Source organism: Chiloscyllium punctatum, chromosome 2, assembly GCF_047496795.1.
Source record: "Chiloscyllium punctatum isolate Juve2018m chromosome 2, sChiPun1.3, whole genome shotgun sequence".
Classification (NCBI taxonomy): Eukaryota; Metazoa; Chordata; class Chondrichthyes; order Orectolobiformes; family Hemiscylliidae; genus Chiloscyllium; species Chiloscyllium punctatum.
This window is the reverse complement of record NC_092740.1, coordinates 15,993,206-16,012,853: the sequence shown is the minus strand read 5'-3', so window position 1 is coordinate 16,012,853 and position 19,648 is coordinate 15,993,206. Positions and strand designations below refer to the sequence as shown.

General features: G+C 42.5%; 1 protein-coding gene across 3 annotated transcripts in view; it reads right to left on the bottom strand.

Annotated features, from left to right (window-relative positions):
- The window catches only part of rgs12b (regulator of G protein signaling 12b), a 275,051-nt gene that overhangs the window by 89,388 nt on the left and 166,015 nt on the right, over window positions 1–19,648 (bottom strand). For 2 of the 3 annotated variants that reach the window (XM_072594296.1, XM_072594315.1), the window contains exons 11-14: window positions 18,182–18,376; window positions 15,773–15,846; window positions 10,578–10,704; window positions 7,916–7,954 (exon numbers count right to left, since the gene is read on the bottom strand). In XM_072594296.1, coding sequence (XP_072450397.1) covers window positions 7,916–7,954; window positions 10,578–10,704; window positions 15,773–15,846; window positions 18,182–18,376 — 435 coding nt within the window. The remainder of the gene's footprint in view (window positions 1–7,915; window positions 7,955–10,577; window positions 10,705–15,772; window positions 15,847–18,181; window positions 18,377–19,648) is intronic. The other variant, XM_072594306.1, reaches the window with a different exon arrangement.

The window sequence follows — 19,648 nt, the reverse complement described above, 5'->3', positions numbered from 1 at the left end:
TAAGTCACCCAATAATAATGCTACAGTGGCACAGGTGAGCAATCAATAAATATCTAACATTTGTAAGAATGGAACGGCAGTTGTCATGGGGGACTTTAACATGCACATTAATTGTCCAAATCAAATCAGTAGAGGCAGTCTTGAACAGGAGTTCACATAACGCATCTTTGAAAATTTTCTTGAACAGCATGTTACCAAACCTAGAAGGGAGCATGCAATCCTAGATCTGGTCCTGTTTAATGAGATAGGTAAAATTAATGATCTTGTAGTTAATGATTCTCATGGAAAGAGTGATCAAAGTATGACTGAATTTCGGATACAAAGGAAAGTGAAATAGTAAAATCTAAAGCCAGGGTGCTATGCTTAAACAAAGGAGACTATTATGGAATGAGGAAGGAGTTGGCTAAATTAGACTGGGAACACAAGTTACATGGTGGAATGGTTGAGGAACAGTGGAAGACTTTCAAAGAGATTTTTTCAGTGCTCAAGGAAAGTATATGGTGGTCAAAAACAAGAAGAGCCAGCCTTGGATAAACAATGAAGTAAAGGAAGGGATCCAATTAAATACTCAGACTTACAAAGTACCCAAGAGTAATGGGAAACAGGCGGATCGGGAAAACTTTAAAAAGCAACAAAGAACCATGAAGCAAGAAATAAAGAAACGAAAAATAGATTATGAATGCAAACCAGCACAGAATATAAAAACAGGTAGGAAAAGTTTTTATAAAACAGGAAAGGGTGGCTAAAGTAGATGTAGGTTCCTTGCAGGAAGAGAAAGGGGAATTATTATTGGGTAATGCTGAAATGGCCGAGGCCTTGAATAACTATTTTGTGTCAGTCTTCACAGTGGAAGAGATGCCTAACATGCCAGAGAATGATGTTAATGATATGAAGGGAGGTGAGGACCTCAATTCAATTGTTATCACTAAAGGAGTAATGTTTGAGCAAACTTGAGGGCCCAAAGGTAGATAGGCCCCCTGGTGCTGATGGAATACATCCCAGGATGCTGAAAGAAATAGCAGAGGTTTTAGTAGATGCATTTGTGGTAATTTACAAAAATTCACCAGACTCCAGGCAGGTCCTGGCTGACTGGAAGACAGCGAATGTCACACCACTGTTTAAAGAAAGGTGTAGGCATAAGGCAAGTAACCATAGGCCAGTCAGCTTAACATCTGTAGTCAGGAAAATGCTGGAGGCTATTGAAGAAGAAACAGTGAGACATCTGGACGGAAAGGGTTCCATCAGGCAGATGCAGCTTGGATTCAGGAAGGGAAGGTCATGTTTGACAAACTTACTGGAGTTCCTTGCGGATGTAACAAGCATGGTGGAAGGAGGGGAACAGGTGGATGTTGTATACGTGGATTTCCAAAAGAAGTTTGATAAGTTGCCGTATAAAAGACTCATCCATAAGATAAGAATGCATGCAGTTGTAGGGAATTTACTACCATGGATAGAGGACTGGTTAACCAATAGAAAGCAGAGAGTTGGGATAAATGGATGTTTCTCTGGTTGGAGATCATTGGTGAGTGGGGTACCACAGGGGTCGGTGTTGGACCCACTGTTCATGATATATATAAATTATTTGGAAGAGGAGACCGAGTGTAACGTATCCAAGTTTGCTGATGACACCAAACTGAGTGGAAAGGCAAACTGTGCAGAGGATGTGGAGGGTCTGCAGACAGATTTAGATAGGTTAAATGAGTGGGCAAGGGTCTGGCAGATGGAGTACAATTTTGGTAAATGTGAGGTTATCCATTTTGAAAGTAAAAATAGGAGGTCAGAGTAGTATTTAAATAGTGAAAGATTGCAGCATGCTGTTGTGCAGAGAGACTTAGGAGTGCTCATACATGAATCGCTGGAAGTTGATTTGCAGATGCAACGGGTAATCAAGAAGGCAAATAGAATATTGGCTTCATTGCTAGAGGGACTGGATTTAAGAGCAGGGAAGTCCTGCTGCAATTGTACAAGGTGTTGGTGAAGCCGCATCTGGAATACTCTGCACGGCTCTGGTCTCCTTACTTGAAGAAAGATATACTGGCTTTGGAGGGGTGCAGAGGAGGTTCACCAAGTTGATTCTGGAGATGAGGGGTTTACCCAATGAGGAGAGATTGAGCTGCCTGGGACTGAACTCGCTAGAATTTAAGATTGAGAGGGGATTTTATAGCAGCATAAATTATGGAAAGGATAGATAAGATAGAGACAGGCAAGTTGTTTCCACTGGTGGGTGAGACAAGAAGTAGGAGACATGGCCTCAAGATTAGGGGGCATACATTTAAGACATGAGGAGGAACTGTTTTCACAAACAGTAGTGAATCTATGGAATTTTCTGCCCAATGAAGCAGTAGAGGTAGCTTAATTAAATGTATTCAAGACACAATTGGATGGGTTTTTGCATGGTAGGGGAATTAAAGGTTATGGGGATAATGCAGGTAGGAGGAGCTGAGATGATGGATAGATCAGCCATGATCTTAATGAAGGGCGGAGCTGGCTTGATGGGCCAAATGGCCTACTCCTGCTTCTATTACTATGAAACTACGTAGAAAATGAGTTCACTGATTGGGCTGTTAATCTAGTCCAATCATGGTGCCCTGGCTGACAGCCTGGGCCTGGCCAAACTGGCCATCAACAGGTCCAGGCAGTGGGCTGTGGAGGGGGTCGTTAGGGCCGACTGCCTGCCCCCCCTTCCGCAGTTATGTTAGAGCCTGGGTGTCCTTGGAGAAGGAGCACACGGTGTCCACCAACACCCTGGAGTTGTTCAGGGAGAGGTGGGCGTCGCAGGGAGTGGAGTGCATTATTTTCCCCCTCCAACTCTATTTTGATTTAGTCCCTGCCCTCGCCTTCACTGTTTGATCACACAGCATTGCCCTTTGATGTGAAGGGCACTGCTTGTCACTGGCCACTCGGGTGTTTTCCTGTATAAGAAAAAAAAAGAACAGGAATGCATCTCGGGGATCTGGGGTGGAGGGGGCTGCATGCAGCGGTTCACGGACTCTCAGCCCAACTGCATGTTCTGAGGCGCTGTGGAGTCCGTGGACCACGTTTATATTGGGTGTGGGCGTTTGCACTCCCTTTTTGATTTTCTTAAAATCCTCCTCCTCTGTTTTTGGTTGCACTTTAGTCCCACGCTCCTGATCTTCTGGCACCTGGTACAGAGGAGGGAGGGCAGGTCTGAAAACTTCCTTGTGGGTCTGCTCCTGGGCCTGGCCAAACTGGCCATAAACAGGTCCAGGCAGCGGGACGTGGAGGGGGTCATTAGGGATGACTGCCTGCCCCTCTTCCGCGGTTACATTAGGACCTGGGTGTCCTTGAAGAAGGAGCACACGGTGTCCACCAACACCCTGGAGTTGTTCAGGGAGAGGTGGGCGCCGCAGGGAGGGGAGTGCATTATTTCCCCCTCCAACTCTATTTTGATTTAGTCCCTGCCCTCCCCTTCACTGTCTGATCACATAGCATTGCCCTTTGATGTGAAGGGCACTGCTTGTCACTGGCCACCCGGGTGTTTTCCTATCTTCCTGGTGGTGGAAACTGAATAAAGATTCGTGCACCTTGTGTCTCTCACTGTGTCTCACACCTGCACACACACACCATGGCTGTTGGGGAAAAATAAGCACTACCGCAGTTAGGTGGGAGTGTGGGGAAAAAGAGAAAAAAAAAGGGAAAAAAATGACGAGGAATGCATTGCCTTTTGATGTGAAGGGCATCGCTTGTCACTGGCCACTCGGGTGTTTCCTTTCTTCCTGATGGTGGAAACTGAATAAAGATTCGTGCATCTTTTGTCTTTCACTGTGTGTCACACCTGCACACACACAACATGGGTGCTGGGGAAAAAAATAAGCACTACTGCACTTAGGCAGTAGTGTGGGAAAAAAAGAACAGGAGTGTTAGATATCCTGTTCACTGTGAGGGAGCTGGTCCAGTGTGGGAAGGACTCTCCTCTTGACTGCTTCAGAAGGGGGAACTGATTCTGGGGGAAAAAAGAACAGGAATGCATTGCCTTTTGATGTGAAAGGCATCGCTTGTCACTGGCCACTTGGGTGTTTCCTTTCTTCCTGGAGATAAGAGAACCCAGGGACTATAGTGCAGGACCATACCTTTGAGATTATCCATTAGGTGTGACATCTTGTTTGGATAAGGGTGAGGGTGGCAGGATGGATGAGCTAATTGACCATGGTGTTATCTGACAGACAGCCATTCTCAAGTATCCGGACAAAGAAGGAATATAGGAAACTGTATAGTGAGGGGATTGACCCTATTCTCTGCAGCTAGAAGAAAGTGAGGACTGCAGATGCTGGAGAGTCAGGGTCGAAAAGTGTGGCACTGGAAAAAGTACAGCAGGTCAGGCAGCATCTGAAGAGGAGAATCAACGTTTCAGGCATATACCTCATTCGAAATGTCGACTCTCCTGCTCCTTGGATGCTGCCTGACCTGCTGTGCTTTTTCCAGCACCACACTTTTCGACTGTTCTCTGAAGTACCACTGACGCTCAGTAGCAGCAGAGTGTACTACCTATACAATGTACTGCAGAAATTCACCAAAGATCCTTAAACAAAACCTTCCAAACCCATGACCACCTCCATCTAGAAAGACAAGTGCAACAAGTACATGAAACAGCACCACCTGCAAGTTCCCGCCTAAGTCACTCACCAACCTGACTTGGAAATACATCGCTGAGTGAAAATCCTGGATTGCAGTAGGTCAAGAAGGCAGCTCATCACCACCTTCTGAAGGGCAACTAGGGATGGACAATAAATGGTGGCCAGCCAGCAATGCCCATGTCCCATGAATAAATTTTTAAAAAAGCAAAGACTGAGAGTCCCTAGAGCTGTGCTAGGTCTCAGTACATTTTCTTATGGCTACAGAGGGACCTGCAGTTAGAGGGGAGGATCCAGTCATCATGGGATTTTGTTTAAATCATTCATGACCAGCAGTTATTACCCAGAGGACAGTTATGAGTCAACCACATTGTTAGGTCTAGGGTCACATGTAGATCTGACCAGATAAGGATAACAAATTTCCTTCCCTAAAAGGAGATTAGTGAACTAGATGGGTTTTACCAGCAATTGACAGTAGTTGCATGGCTGCCATTAGGTCCCCTATCTATTACAAATTCTTATTGAATTCTAATTGTGCCATTTTGCATGGGTGGGACTTCAACCCATATCCTGAGAATTTGGCCTGGGGTTCTGGACTCTGGACTCTAGTAGCATTATCAATTAACCACTGGTTCCCCTTTTGGGTGTCAACAACATAGGCAGGACAAGTAAAGAAGTTCAGCAAAATCAGCATGAAGAGCTATGCAAAATAATATATTTATTTACATAAATCACTGCTATAACTTGGCTTCCTGAACTTGGATTAATGGTGCTGGAAGAGCACAGCAGTTCAGGCAGCATCCAACGAACAGCGAAATCGACGTTTCGGGCAAAAGCCCTTCATCAGGAATAAAGGCAGTGAGCCTGAAGTGTGGAGAGATAAGCTAGAGGAGGGTGGGGGTGGGGAGAAAGTAGCATAGAGTACAATGGGTGAGTGGGGGAGGAGATGAAGGTGATAGGTCAAGGAGGAGAGGGTGGAGTGGATAGGTGGAAAAGAAGATAGGCAGGTCGGACAAGTCCGGACAAGTCAAGGAGACAGTGCTGAGCTGGAAGTTTGAAACTAGGATGAGGTGGGGGAAGGGGAAATGTGGAAGCTGTTGAAGTCCACATTGATGCCCTGGGGTTGAAGTGTTCCGAGGCGGAAGATGAGGTGTTCTTCCTCCAGGTGTCTAGTGGTGAGGGAGCGGCGGTGAAGGAGGCCCAGGACCTCCATGTCCTCGGCAGAGTGGGAGGAGGAGTTGAAATGTTTGGCCACGGGGCGGTGTGGTTGATTGGTGCTGGTGTCTCAGAGATGTTCCCTAAAGCACTCTGCTAGGAGGCGCCCAGTCTCCCCAATGTAGAGGAGACCGCATTGGGAGCAACGGATACAATAAATGATATTAGTGGATGTGCAAGTAAAACTTTGATGGATGTGGAAGGCTCCTTTAGGGCCTTGGATAGAGGTGAGGGAGGAGGTGTGGGCACAGGTTTTACAGTTCCTGCGGTGGCAGGGGAAAGTGCCAGACTGGGAGGGTGGGTCGTAGGGGGGTGTGGACCTGACCAGGTAGTCACGGAGGGAACGGTCTTTGCGGAAGGCGGAAAGGGGTGGGGAGGGAAATATATCCCTGGTGGTGGGGTCTATTTGGAGTTGGCGGAAATATCGGCGGATGATTTGGTTTATGTGAAGGTTTGTAGGGTGGAAGGTGAGCACCAGGGGCGTTCTGTCCTTGTTACGGTTGGAGGGGTGGGGTCTGAGGGCGGAGGTGCGGGATGTGGACGAGATGCGTTGGAGGGCATCTTTAACCACGTGGGAAGGGAAATTGCGGTCTCTAAAGAAGGAGACCATCTGGTGTGTCCTATGGTGGAACTAGTCCTCCTGGGAGCAGATACGGCGGAGGCGGAGAAATTGGGAATACGGGATGGCATTTTTGCAAGAGATAGGGTGGGAAGAGGTGTAATCCAGGTAGCTGTGGGAGTCGGTGGGTTTGTAAAAAATGTCAGTGTCAAGTCAGTCGTCATTAATGGAGATGGAGAGGTCCAGGAAGGGGAGTGAGGTGTCAGAGATGGTCCAGGTAAATTTAAGGTCAGGGTGGAATGTATTGGTGAAGCTCCTGAACTTGGGTCATCCCTCTCCACTGTGCTAACAGCATCGTTAATTTACAGAGCCACCCTTCCATCTTTAAGCAGTTCCTCAAAGGCAAAAATCTCTGGATTATCATCTGAGCTACATGCAAATTGGTATAGTCTCATAAGGTTAGAACTTAGATAATGGGATGTGGGTATTGCTGGCTCGGCCAGCATTTATCACCCATCCCTAATTGTGCTTGAACTGAATGACTTGCTAGGCCACTTCAGAGGCAGTTAAGAGTAAACCACATTGCTGTGGATCTGGAGTCTCATGCAGACTAGAGCACATAGTGAAAGCAGCTTTTCTTCCCTGAAAGACATCAGTGATCAAGACGGATTTTTACAATAACCAACAGTGTTTACGTGGCTGCCATTAGGCTAGATTTTAATACCAAATTTCTATTGACTTCTAATTGTACCTTCATGGTATTCCAAGCAATGTCACCAGAACATTCACCTGGGGTTTTGGATAATTAGTCCACTGATATTACCACTATGCTCAAAAACTAGTGTAGCAGAAATGGTTTCCAGTTTGGGGCAGTGGCATCAATACTGGAGAAAATGAGGCTGCACCATTGGGATGGTCTACATCTGAAGTATGCTGGGCCCAATATTCAAGCAAGTCACAGAACGAAGGAAAGAAAAAAAGTTTTAAGTTATATAGTAAGGGCAAATGATCAAACTTGGGAAGATTTGGTTAATCAAAAGCAGAGACAAGGCAAGTAAGAAGGATGTTAATAGGAATGATAAATAGATTTTGACAGGTAGGGGGAGCATACAAATCTAAGAACAAGAAACAAATATGGAAAATGTTACATAAATAATAAAAGGACAAAACTAAAATCTCAGTTTCTGAATGCGAATAGCATTTGCAACAAATAGATGAACTGATAGTGCAAATAGAAATAAATGAGCACAATGAGATAGCCATTACAGAGACATAGCTGCAGGAATGAAATCAGATAGGAAGGAAAGGAAGCTAGGAAAAGATAGAGAGATGGCTTTGTTAACTAATTATAGCATTAGCACAATGAATAAGGATCACCTAAGTTCAGGAAACCAGAATATAGCATTGGTTTCTATAAATAGAGAAAGGATAAGTCACTTGTGAGTGTGGTGTGCAACCCTCCTTACAGTAAGGACCATAAGACATAGGAGTGGAAGTAAGGCCATTCAGCCCATCGAGTCCATTCCACCACTTAATCAATGCCACTTACCCGCACTCTCCCCATATCCCTCAATTTCTTGTGAGATTCCTTGTCAGTAACCACATGTTAAGATGGAATATAAAGGAGAAAATGAAAAGGGTTGGTCAGATTAGTATGTTGATAATTATGGGGATTTACTTTTACACATCCGGGCAACTAGAGACGGTCAATAATGCTGGCTCAGTCAGTGATGCCCATATCCCATGAATGAACTTTTGAAAAAAAAAGAGACTGGAACAATCAGATGGAAAGGTATTCTAGGTAAATGAGGATGTGGTCTCCTGAGGAGAGGTGGGGAACCCTTGTTTGGGGGCCCAGAACTGTAAAGGGGGCTGCTGAAAGCTACATCTCTTTCTTTGCCTCTAGCCCCCTACTGTGAATCCCTTATCTTACTCACCTTTGATCTGCAATCCCGAGATATTCATGGGCGTCTAGCAGATGCAGTTAGTTGGCATACTGAAATCATTGATGAGGCAGACTGTGATATTTAACATCATCAGGCCTCTCACAAAACTAATGCAGTAGGTAAGACCCTACCAACCACCCAAAATTAAGCCCAAGATCAATTTATCCAAGCTTTATGATGATACAAAGGACGACCAAAGATCATCGGCAAAGCATCAATTTTAGGGAGTTTCATGGAGTATTTTGCTCCATGAGCTCAAGTAACCCAGAAGAATAAACCTACATGGACCATAAGATATAGGAGTAGAATCAGGCCATTCAGCCCATCAGGTCTGTTCTGCCATTTGATCATTGCTGATATATATCTCAGCCCCATTATCCTGCCTCCACCCTGCAACTCTTGATCCCCTTACTAACAAGGTCCTATCTTTCTCTGTCTTCAATACACTCAATGACTTGGCCTCCACATGCTTCTGCAGCAATGAGTTCCACAGATTCATTACCCTCTGATAAAGAAATTCCTCCTCATCTCAGCTTGAAAGGGTTGTCCTTTCACTCTGAGGGTGTGCCCTCAGCTCCTAGTCTCTCCTACCATTGGAAACATCTTCTCCACATCCATTTGACCCAGGCCTCTCAGTATTCTGTAAATTTCAAACAAGTCCCCTCTCATCCTTTTAAACTCCATGTGCTGTCCTGCTCTCCCATTACAGCTACTGTGAATGTATTCTAAACATGCCCAAACATCTAACACTATTTGTCAATTTGTCCTCTCTCTTGTCTACTGAAAGCACCAATGGCAGCTGCACAGTTTCCACTCTGAAGAGAGCTGCCTTCTCTGGACATTATCTCCTCTTCTACCTCTGAGGACGCATCCACAAATTCCTCAGAAGATTCACCAGCAAGACTGCCTCCTTCACCCTCCACCATCTCAAATACTGTAACTCAGTGGGTACTGGATTACAGTTGGGAGCATATTCTGGTGACACATCACTGCCATGTCTCCACAGCTAGCTGAGAAACATAGGAACAGAAATCTGCCAACCTGTCAAACCTGCTCTGGCGTTCAATATGATGCTGCTGATCATACACTTCAATGCCTTTTACTGCCATAACTTGTACACCACTGGTAATCAGAAACCTATCAAACTCTACCTTCAACATATTGAAATACTGAGCTTCCACAGTTCACTAATGACCCATTATAGTTCAACCAAAGTTTGCAACCTTCTGAATAAAATAATACTTCTTCATGTCTGAACCAGAGGCATCTTCCTTAGCTTTAAACTGTGCCTCTTAGTTTTAGATTTCCCCAGTATCTTACCTATCTAGTTCTTCAGGTACTTTGTAGGATTTAATAAAATCACCTCTCATTCTTCAAAATTTTAAGAGAATGAGATATTTTAAGAATGTGTGTCGGGAGAGAGGAGCATGTGGATTCATGCATTATAGATTTTTCAGTGTCATTCATAACAGTGAAAAAGTTGTTATGAATCAGATAATGACTTTATAATTAGAGGTATTCAGCAGTGGCGATTAGATCATTGGATAGTTAATTTAGACAGACTTTTGATCTACAAAAGTTCAGTGGTCATGGAATGCAGGGAGGAAAGTGGAGTTGAGGACACAATCTGATCAATCATGATTATATTGAATAGAAGTACAGAATCAAAGGGCTGATTGGTCAATTCCAGCTCTTGTTTCTTATGCCCTTATGAAAAGGAGCTGACTCCATTGTCCCACAGAGAGTCCACATGGAATCAAAAGGCCCATGTGTGCTGCAATAGCTTTATAACAAGGCAGCTACTATACAAAAGAGAAATGAACTTTTCAGAATTCCCTCAAAACTCAAAGTCTGTTTAATTCAAGTTGTGTCTCTCTTCCCTTTTCAGTCAGAAAGTAATGGGCTCGAGTCCAATTTGTCACTAGTATACTAATTGAGGAAGTTGAAGGTGCTGCCCTTCAACTAACTCATTAAACTAAGTTGCCAATTTCAGCTCCAGGTGGCCAAACTGATGTTAAAGGCCCCATGATACGACTTATAAAAGATCAGAAAGTTCTCCCAAATGGTATGGCCAATCATCCTCGTTGATTTACTGCTGACTGTGCAATTGCACTGTTCACAAACTTGATGTTGACAACCTGGATAATAGTCATGGCACTTTAAAGAAACTCACTCCAAGCAAAACGCTGACCATTTCTGAACAAAATGATGAGATCTGCTGAGAAATTGAAGTAGTTTCTTTTTATCTTATTTTCATTTACTTACAATTCTAGCTACTAGATCATTGAGATTCAAGCCATATTTTGCCACCACTGGCCGAAGCACCTCTGTCACTGGTTTGGTGGGTTTGGCCTTTAAACCGACTGATCTATTTATAGGAACTAGATCCAGCCTGAAAGCAAAAGAAAGCATATGCCATTATTCAACCAAAAATTTTCAACCAAACAGCTGGGGTATTGTCATGAGCCAAACATTTTAACAAAATATTGAGAAAACTATTATAACTTTGATTTTTCTCTATTTTGTTGATTGCAATGATCCCTATCAAATGTATTTGAGTAATTTGCATAGTGCAACCAAAAGAGCATACATGTCTGGTAACATTTCACCAGTACCTTAATGCAAAGGCACAAAGAACAAGATCCTTGAGTAAAAATGCATGAAAAAGGACTTGCATTCTTAGATCTCTGGCACAGCATGTGGATATCTGATGTACTAGATTATCATACTGCATCAATCCGCTTCAATTATCATAAATGGACAGAGTAAAAGTAAAAAATAGTTTTGGGACCTAGGCTGAAATCATGTCCAAGCTCATACGGATAGGACATTGATGGTAAGGTTCAAACATGAAATAAGTTTACAGAGAGAAGGAGAGACATCTTCTGCCAGAGAGTGGCGAATCTATGGAATTCATTACCACAGAAGAGTGTGGAGGCCAGGTCATTGATTAGAATTAGAATTACAATCCTTATAGTGTGGAAACTGGCCCTTCGGCCCAACAAGTTCACACCCACCCTCCGAAGAGTGACCCTCTCAGGTCCTTTCCCCTACCCTATACTTACTCCTAACTAATACACCCTACCTACACAACCTTGTACACTATGGGTAATTTAGCATGGCCAATTGACCTAACCTGCACATCTTTGGATTGTGGGAGGGAATCGGAGTACCTGGAGGAAACCCACGCAGACACGGGAGAATGCGCAAACTCCACACAGTCGCCTGAGGCTGGAAGTAAACCCGGGTCCCTGGCGCTGTGAGGCGGCAGTGCTAACCACTGAGCCACCATGCTGACCAAAGTCATATTTAAGACTGAGTTGGATAGGTTCTTGAGTATCAAGGGGATCAAGGGTTACAGGGAGAAAGCTGGAGAGTGGGATTGAGAAACTTATCAATCATGATTAAATGGTAGAGCAAAGTTGATGGGCTGACTGGCCTTACGTATGCTCCTATGTCTTATGGTCTACATTTGTTTGATTATAGCCCAATTTTTCATGGATGCTGGGATGGAGTAGTCTCTTTGGGGTTACAATGCATTTTTTTGTTTTCTTATTCATTTGTGCAACATTGGCAAGACTGGCTGGGCCAGCATTCATTGCCCACCTCTATTTGCCCTTGGCTGGTGTGGTTCCCCAGAAATATAGAAGTAGAAATCACTCAGTTAAGCTTAAAGCTGCATGTACTATTTGATAAGAATAGTATTATGCAGCACTGAATATTACTTTTCCTTACAAAAATAAGCTACTGCAAGTGCTGGATATCTGAATTCAAAACAGAAAATGTGGAAAATACTCAGCAGGTTAGACAGCATCTTAAAAGAGAAAAATAGTAGGCATTCAATATGATTGTGATTGATATGCAGCCTAACTTAATACCTTTGGATAATAAAACTGCATCATTCTCAGTTTTAAAATTAGCATCAAATCAATCAATAAAGCAATCAATCAATCAATCTAGCCTACACTGATCAACTCCTATTATTGCAAATACAAAACCGTTTTGACAGGAATGCAAGTTTATGGAGTCTCTGAATTTAACTGATCTGAAAGTAAAAGACAACGGTAGAGAATCATTAATTAAGATAAGTTGTCAAAATGATTCCCAGAATCTTGGTTCGAAAAGCCAGCCCTACATTCATACTCATCATCTTGACTAAATCGATTCCCATTATGGTAACCACAAAGTATCAGGAAAAGGCAGCTCCCATCGGTATATACAAATGACAGGATGCTTCAAATAGAAACTTAAACAATACAGATTTATTGGCTATAGAATTTATGGATCATGTTTGATTCACATTGCACTTTTTTACATCACAAACACTGGAAATCTATGAACTCCTCTCCTCCTCCGCTCTCAAACAGCTGTTTGAGTCAATTCAGCATAGAGTCATAGGGATGTACAGCACGGAAACAATTTGTTCATGCCGACCAGACATCCCAACCCAATCTAGTCCAACTTGTCAGCACCCGGCCCTTTTCCCTCCAAACTCTTCTTGTTCATATACCCGTGCAGATGGCTTTTAAATGTTGCAATTGTACCAGCCTCCGCCACTTCCTCTGACAGTTCATTCCATACACGCACTATCCTCTGCGTGAAAGAGTTGCCCCTTAGGTCTCTTTTATATCTTTCCCCTCACACCCTAAACCTATGCCCTTGAGTTCTGGACTCCCCCACCTCAGGGAAAAGACTTTGTCTATTTATCCTATCTATGCCCCTCAAGATTTTATAAACCTCTGTAAGGTCACCCCTCAGCCTCTGATAATCCAGGGAAAACAGCCCCAGCCGATTCAACCTCTCCCTGTAGTTCAGGTACTCCAACCCTTGTAAATCTTTTCTGAACCCTTTCATGTTTCACAACATCTTTCCAATAGGAAGGAGACCAGAATTGCATGCAAATTTCCAACAGTGGCCTAACCAATATCTTGTACAGTCGCAACATGACCCCCCCCCCAACTCCTGTACTCAATACTCTAACCAATAAAGGAAAGCATACCAAATGCCTTCTTCACTATCCCATCTACCTGCGACTCCACTTTCAAGGAGCTATGAACCTGCACTCCAGCGTCTCTTTGTTCAGCAACACTTCCTAGGACATTACCATTAAGTGTATAAGTCCTGCTAAGATTTGCTTTCCCAAAATGCAGCACCTCACATTTATTTAAATTAAACACCACCGTACCACATCTCAGCCCATTAGCCCATCTGATCAAGATCTTGTTGTAATCTGAGGTAATCTTCTTCGTTGTCCACTACACCTTTTGGTGTCATCTGTAAACTTACTAACTATACCTCTTTTGCTCACATCCAAATCATTTATGTAAATGATGAAAAGTAGAGGACCCAGCACTGATCCTTGTGGCACTCCACTGGTCACAGGTCTCCAGTCTGAAAAACAACCCTCCACCACCACCCTCTGTCTTCTACCTTTGAGCCAGTTTTGCATCCAAATGGCTAGTTCTCTCTGTATTCCATGAGATCTAACCTTGCTAACCAGTCTCCCATGGGGAACCTTGTTGTATGCCTTATTAAAGTCCATATAGATCACGTCCACCACTCTGCCCTCATCAATCCTATTTGTTATGTCTTCAAAAAACTCAATCAAGTTTGTGAGACATGATTTCCCATGCACAAAGCCTTGTTGGCTATGCCAAATCAGTTCCTGCCTTTCCAAATACATGTACATCCTGCCCCTCCAGATTCCCTCCAATAACTTGCCCAGCACTGATGTCAAGCTCAATGGTCTATAATACTCTCGCTTGTCCTTACCGCCCTTCTTAAACAGCGGCTTCCTTTTTGGCCAACCTCCAGTCTTCTGGCAACTCACCTGTGACAATCGATGATACAAATATCTCTGCAAGAGGCCCAATAATCACTTCCCTAGCTTCCCACAGAGTTCTAGGGTACACCTGATCAGGTCCTGGGGATTTACCCACTTTTATGTGTTTCAAGACATCCAGCACTTCCTCCTCCGTAATAAGGACATTTTTCAAGGTGTCACCATCTATTCCCCTGCATCTATATCTTCCATGTCCTTTTTCACAGTAAATACTGATGCAAAATACTCGTTCAGTATCTCCCCTATCTCCTGTGGCTCCACACAAAGGCCGCCTTGCTGATCTTTGAGGGGCCCTATTCTCTCCCCGGTTACCCTTTTATTCTTAATGTATTTGTAAAAACCCTTTGGATTCTCCTTAACTCTAATTCCCAAATCTATGTCATGTCTCCTTTTTGTCCTCCTGATTTCTCTCTCAAGTATAATCCTACTGCCTTTATACTCTAAGGATTCACTCAATCTTTCCTGCCTATACCTGACATACACTTCCTTCTTTTTCTTAACCAAATCCTCAATTTTTTTAGTCACCCAGCATTCCCTACACCTACCAGCCTTTTCTTTTCCGGCGAAAGTGAGTATCAGAGTTAAGATTAGGGTGGTGCTGGAAAAGCACAGCAGGTCAGGCACCATCTGAGGAGCAGGAAAATCAACGTTTCAGACAAAAGCCCTTCATTTCTGAAGCGCTTTTGCCTGAAACGTCGAATTTCCTGCACCTCGGATGCTACCTGACTTGCTATGCTTTTCCAGCACCACTCTAATCTTGACTCAGCCTTTCTTTTCACCCTGACAGGGATATACTTTCTCTGGATTCTCATTATCTCATTTCTGAAGGCTTCCCATTTTCCAGCCATCCCTTTGCCTTAAAACATCTGCCCCCAATCAGCTTTTGAAAGTTCTTGCCTAATACCATCAAAATTGGCCTTCCTCCAATTTAGAACTTCAACTTTTAGATCTGGTCTATCCTTTTCCATCACTATTTTAAAACTAATAGAATTACAGTCGCTGGCCCCAAAGTGCTCCTCCACTGACACCTCAGTCACCTGCCCTGCCTTATTTCCCAAGAGTAGGTCAAGTTTTGCACCTTCCCTAGCAGGTACACACACATACCGAATCAGAAAATTTTCTTGTACACACTTAACAAATTCCTCTCCATCTAAACCCCTAACACTATGGCAGTCCTGGTCTATGTTTGGAAAGTTAAGATCCCTTACCATAACCACCCTAGTATTCTTGCAGATAACTGAGATCGCCTTACAAATTTGTTTCTCAATTTCCCTCTAACTATTAGGGGGTCTATAAAACAATCCCAATAAGGTGATCATCCCTTTCTCATTTCTCGGTTCAACCCAAATAACTTCCCTGGATGTATTTCCGGGAATATCCTCCCTCAGTACAGCTGTAATGCTATCCCTTATCAAAAATGCCACTCCCTTGCCTCTCTTGCCTCCAAAACTGAGGCTGATGGATTTCTGTGAAGCAAGGTAAATTAAGTGTTAGGGAACCAAAGTAGACAGACTTAAGATACAGTTCAGCTGCAATCTAAAGAATGGCAGAACAGACTTGACAGGCTGAATAGCCTACTCTTGTGCCACATCTCAATCATAACAACTTGCTAACTTACCGAAATAGTGTACGCTTTTCTAATCGAATCTCTCGTGAGTTCAATGTGTTGCAATCTTGATCAAGTACAAGAGGCTTCAAAACAATCACAATACAAGAGAACAGTGACAAAATGTTCAACAAAACAGCAAGCAATAAAATGACCCAAAACTCTTATCGACAATATGCCTTCTTAACAGCAATTTGTTTGGATAGCATATTTAACCTAATTAAATGCTGCAAGTTATTTCACTGGACCATAAAGTGAACAAAGAAACAAAATATAATACGAAGCCATGTAAGATATTGGGTCTGATGACCAAAACTTTGGTGCCATAAGAAAGCTTGGAAGAATATCTTAAAAGTAGAAAGGAAGGTAGAGATGAGAAAAAGTAGCTCAGCAATTCTAGAGTTTGGGTCTAAGCACTGAAGTGCATTGGCACTTCTGATACAACAATTAACTTTGGGTTGCACAAGAGCACAGATCTCCGCTGACTATTGGGTTGGATGTGATTACAGAGATAGGGCCAGGTGAGGACACAAAGATTGAAAACAAGATGAATTTTTCAAAATCTGGATATTGGTGGACCAAGAGTCAATGTAGATCAGCAAGCACAGGTATGCATGGCAACAGGACTTGATGCATGTTAAGGCACAGATAAGAGGTTTGAATGACCTCAAGGTTAGAGAGGATGGAATGTGGACAAGTACATTAGATCAGTCAAATCTGGAGATAAATCTAAAGACATGAAGATTACACAAAGCTGACGAGTGATGAAATAGGCAGTTTTGGGTTTTGCTTCGAATATGATTTCATAAGTTCATCTCACAATCAGACGTGACATCAATATTTCAAATAGGTTAGTTTAATCTCAAACTGTTGCCAGGGACAGGAATGGAATCTGTAGCTAGGGAATAGAAAAAATTGAAACAAAAACACAAGTGAGACCGAAAACAATGGGTTCAGTCTTCCCTATATTTAATGGAAGGAAATTTATGTTCATCCCGTATTAAATGTCTGATAAGCAATCTGATAATTTAGCAATAGTGATTCTCCCAGAATTAACAATTACATTTGTCACAACAGTGTATGATAATCAGAAAAATAAGTAAAGAAGGTTCAAACTGATTCAAAAGAGTCAATTACTCAATGTTACACATATGACAACAGGTTATTAGATGGAATTTGTAACTTAACCTTGCATTATCAAAGAACAAACTGATGGTGCATTTTAAGAGAGGTCAGTGCCAAGAACCCTTGTGATAAGCTATTGTTCTTCCTCCGCAATTCAAACTTGAACTCCTCTCCTGCTTAAATCTACTCCGTTACTTGTATTATTCTTTCTCTCCCCTCCCAATCAGGAGCATTTTCTCTTCTGTGTCAGTTCAAACTGCCTCTATTTCTCCACAATGAATAAAGGCTGGCCATATCTCTTTCATACTCCAATTACTCTGGCACTCTCTCTCAAGTTGGAATTTGTGCCTCTCCCCTAAATTCTTTGAAAAAATCCAATTTCCACTCATGCTCCCGACCCAATCCTACTTTCACAGCAGTTTCCTGCTCACTTTGGTTCTACTTTTCCTTTGATGCCATTTATTTTCCTCTCTTCATTGTTACCGCCATTCGAATTTCCGTTTTAATTTTTTTCCTCACTCTTCCATAGATGTGTATGTTGCTGAAAAAGTATTTTTCAGTATTTGCAGCTAAGCCCAAACTTCCCTCGTACTGAGTGGCTTGCTAGGCCATTTTAGAACCATTCACTGTGATGTGGATCTGGAATCACATGTAGGCTAGATTGGGTAAGGATGTCCTAAAGGACATAGTTAAACAAATGGGTTTTTGCAACAATTGATGATAGTTTCACAGTCACGATAAAGACCAGCTTTCAATCCAGATTTTATTTCTATTAATCAAATTTAAATTCCCCTTGATGGGATTTGAATCAATGTCTCCAGGGTATTAACTGGGGTACCTGGATTTTTAATCCAGTGATATTACACATTGGTGTGGTGTAGCATCCAGCCAACGATGTAATCATTGTCAATCATTATAAAAATCCCATCTGGTTCACTAATGTCTTGAAGGAAGGAAATTTATTGTCTTTACCTGGTCTGGCCTACATGTGACTCCAGACTCACAACAATGTGGTTGATTGTTGAAATGGCCCAGAAGCAGTCAGTTCAAATGGCAGTTAGGAATGGGCAATAATTGCTCGCTCAGTCAATGACATCCACAACTCACGACTGAATAAGGAGTAACATTACTGTTGCCCTTTATATCACAATCTCTCCTTAAGCTGCTGCACTCCTTTATAACTGCCATCCACTTTCCATTCTTCACTGGCACTCTATGGGGCATGCAAAACTCTAAACACAATCCTACCATCATTGACATCATTCACACTATCATCAGAAGATGCATATTACATACCTTGTCACCTCCAACCAGAAAGAGATCTACAGCAGCTAACTGAATTTGCAGCCTCTCACAAAGCTCTGTCAACAGTTCTCTAATAGAAACACCGGTTTGGATTGAAACTGTGTGCAAGGAACCATCCGGCAGACTCACGGTGCAGTGTTTTGAGCGCTTCTCTCTCTCTGTCACAGATTCTTTTGTAGAAACGTTCTTTTGGAGAAAGAAGATCTTCAGTCAGGTTGAAATACTAAGAGTAACAAACTGGAACACAATTGATGCCAGTAGATCCTAAATCAGTATTAATTTTATTTGTAATATTTTTTCAGCTATTATAACATGAATAGAACTAAAACACAAATAAACAATATCAACACAAATTGTTTTTGAAAATAAGTGAAAAATACACTAAGCTAAAGACTTTTTAAAATATCTCACTTGCTATTTTAAACAGAGTGTGCTTTGAGCTGTCTAGCTTATTTTTTCTGAAAAAATATAGCAAAGTATTTGATATAGGGCTGTAAAGTGGGGTGGAAGATATTGCTTTCTCATTTAGATGAAACAGCAGATGTCAATGGATCTATGTGGAACGAGAATGCCCTCCAGCAATAACGGAGGGATGTTTCATAATCTCAACAGTTCCCACCAACTTGACTGGCCAGCAGCTTTAGCACTTTCAGCAGTGCCAGAACCAAACTGTGGACATTGCTGGGACTGCAACAAGGCCAAGGATAAAGGTAGACATAGCATTCGGAACCAGAAAAATGCAGTTATTTTTATATTTAGGGATGATTGGGAGTCTAGGGAGAGAGATGGGAAAACAAAGTTGATGGCTAGCCAGTAAATGATAAACAGAGATACAAGGCAAGCCCCTCCAATTTTCACTTTTCTGATTAAACTGTCCTGCCTGTGCCAACCCTTTTATGGCTTCAGCAGTGCAACATTTAGGTCAAATGGCTGTTAACAAACTCAATTACCTGCAAATCATCTTTTTGCAAAATGGGAGCAAGCTACCAATTTTGAAGCCCGAATAATTTTGAATAAATTTCTTTTTAAACCCATCTCAACCTCCACCATGCTCATAGGCGGTAAATTCCAGACCATTCCCTCTACTGCATATAAAGTTAATTTGTGTCTACACAGATTTGACAAATTACTACTTAAAAAGCCATTAACAAAGTTGAGGGTATTGGGTTAGAGAGCGAGAGTTAGTGTGAGATTCCATATGCTTGCTAACTATACTCTCAATAAGCACTGTCTCCTATGATGTATGCACAAGAACCCCAAAGTTCCTCTGTCCCTTTCTCTAAAACTGTGCCATCAAATATAAATTGTATTTCGCAATCCCTTGTGCAAAAATGCATCCTCTATGTATTAAATTCCATTTGCCAATATCTGCCCACTCTGCTTACTTATCTATGTTCTATTGCAGTGGCCTGGTATTTTTCTCAATGTTTGCTGTACCTGCAAGTTTTGTATCTCTAG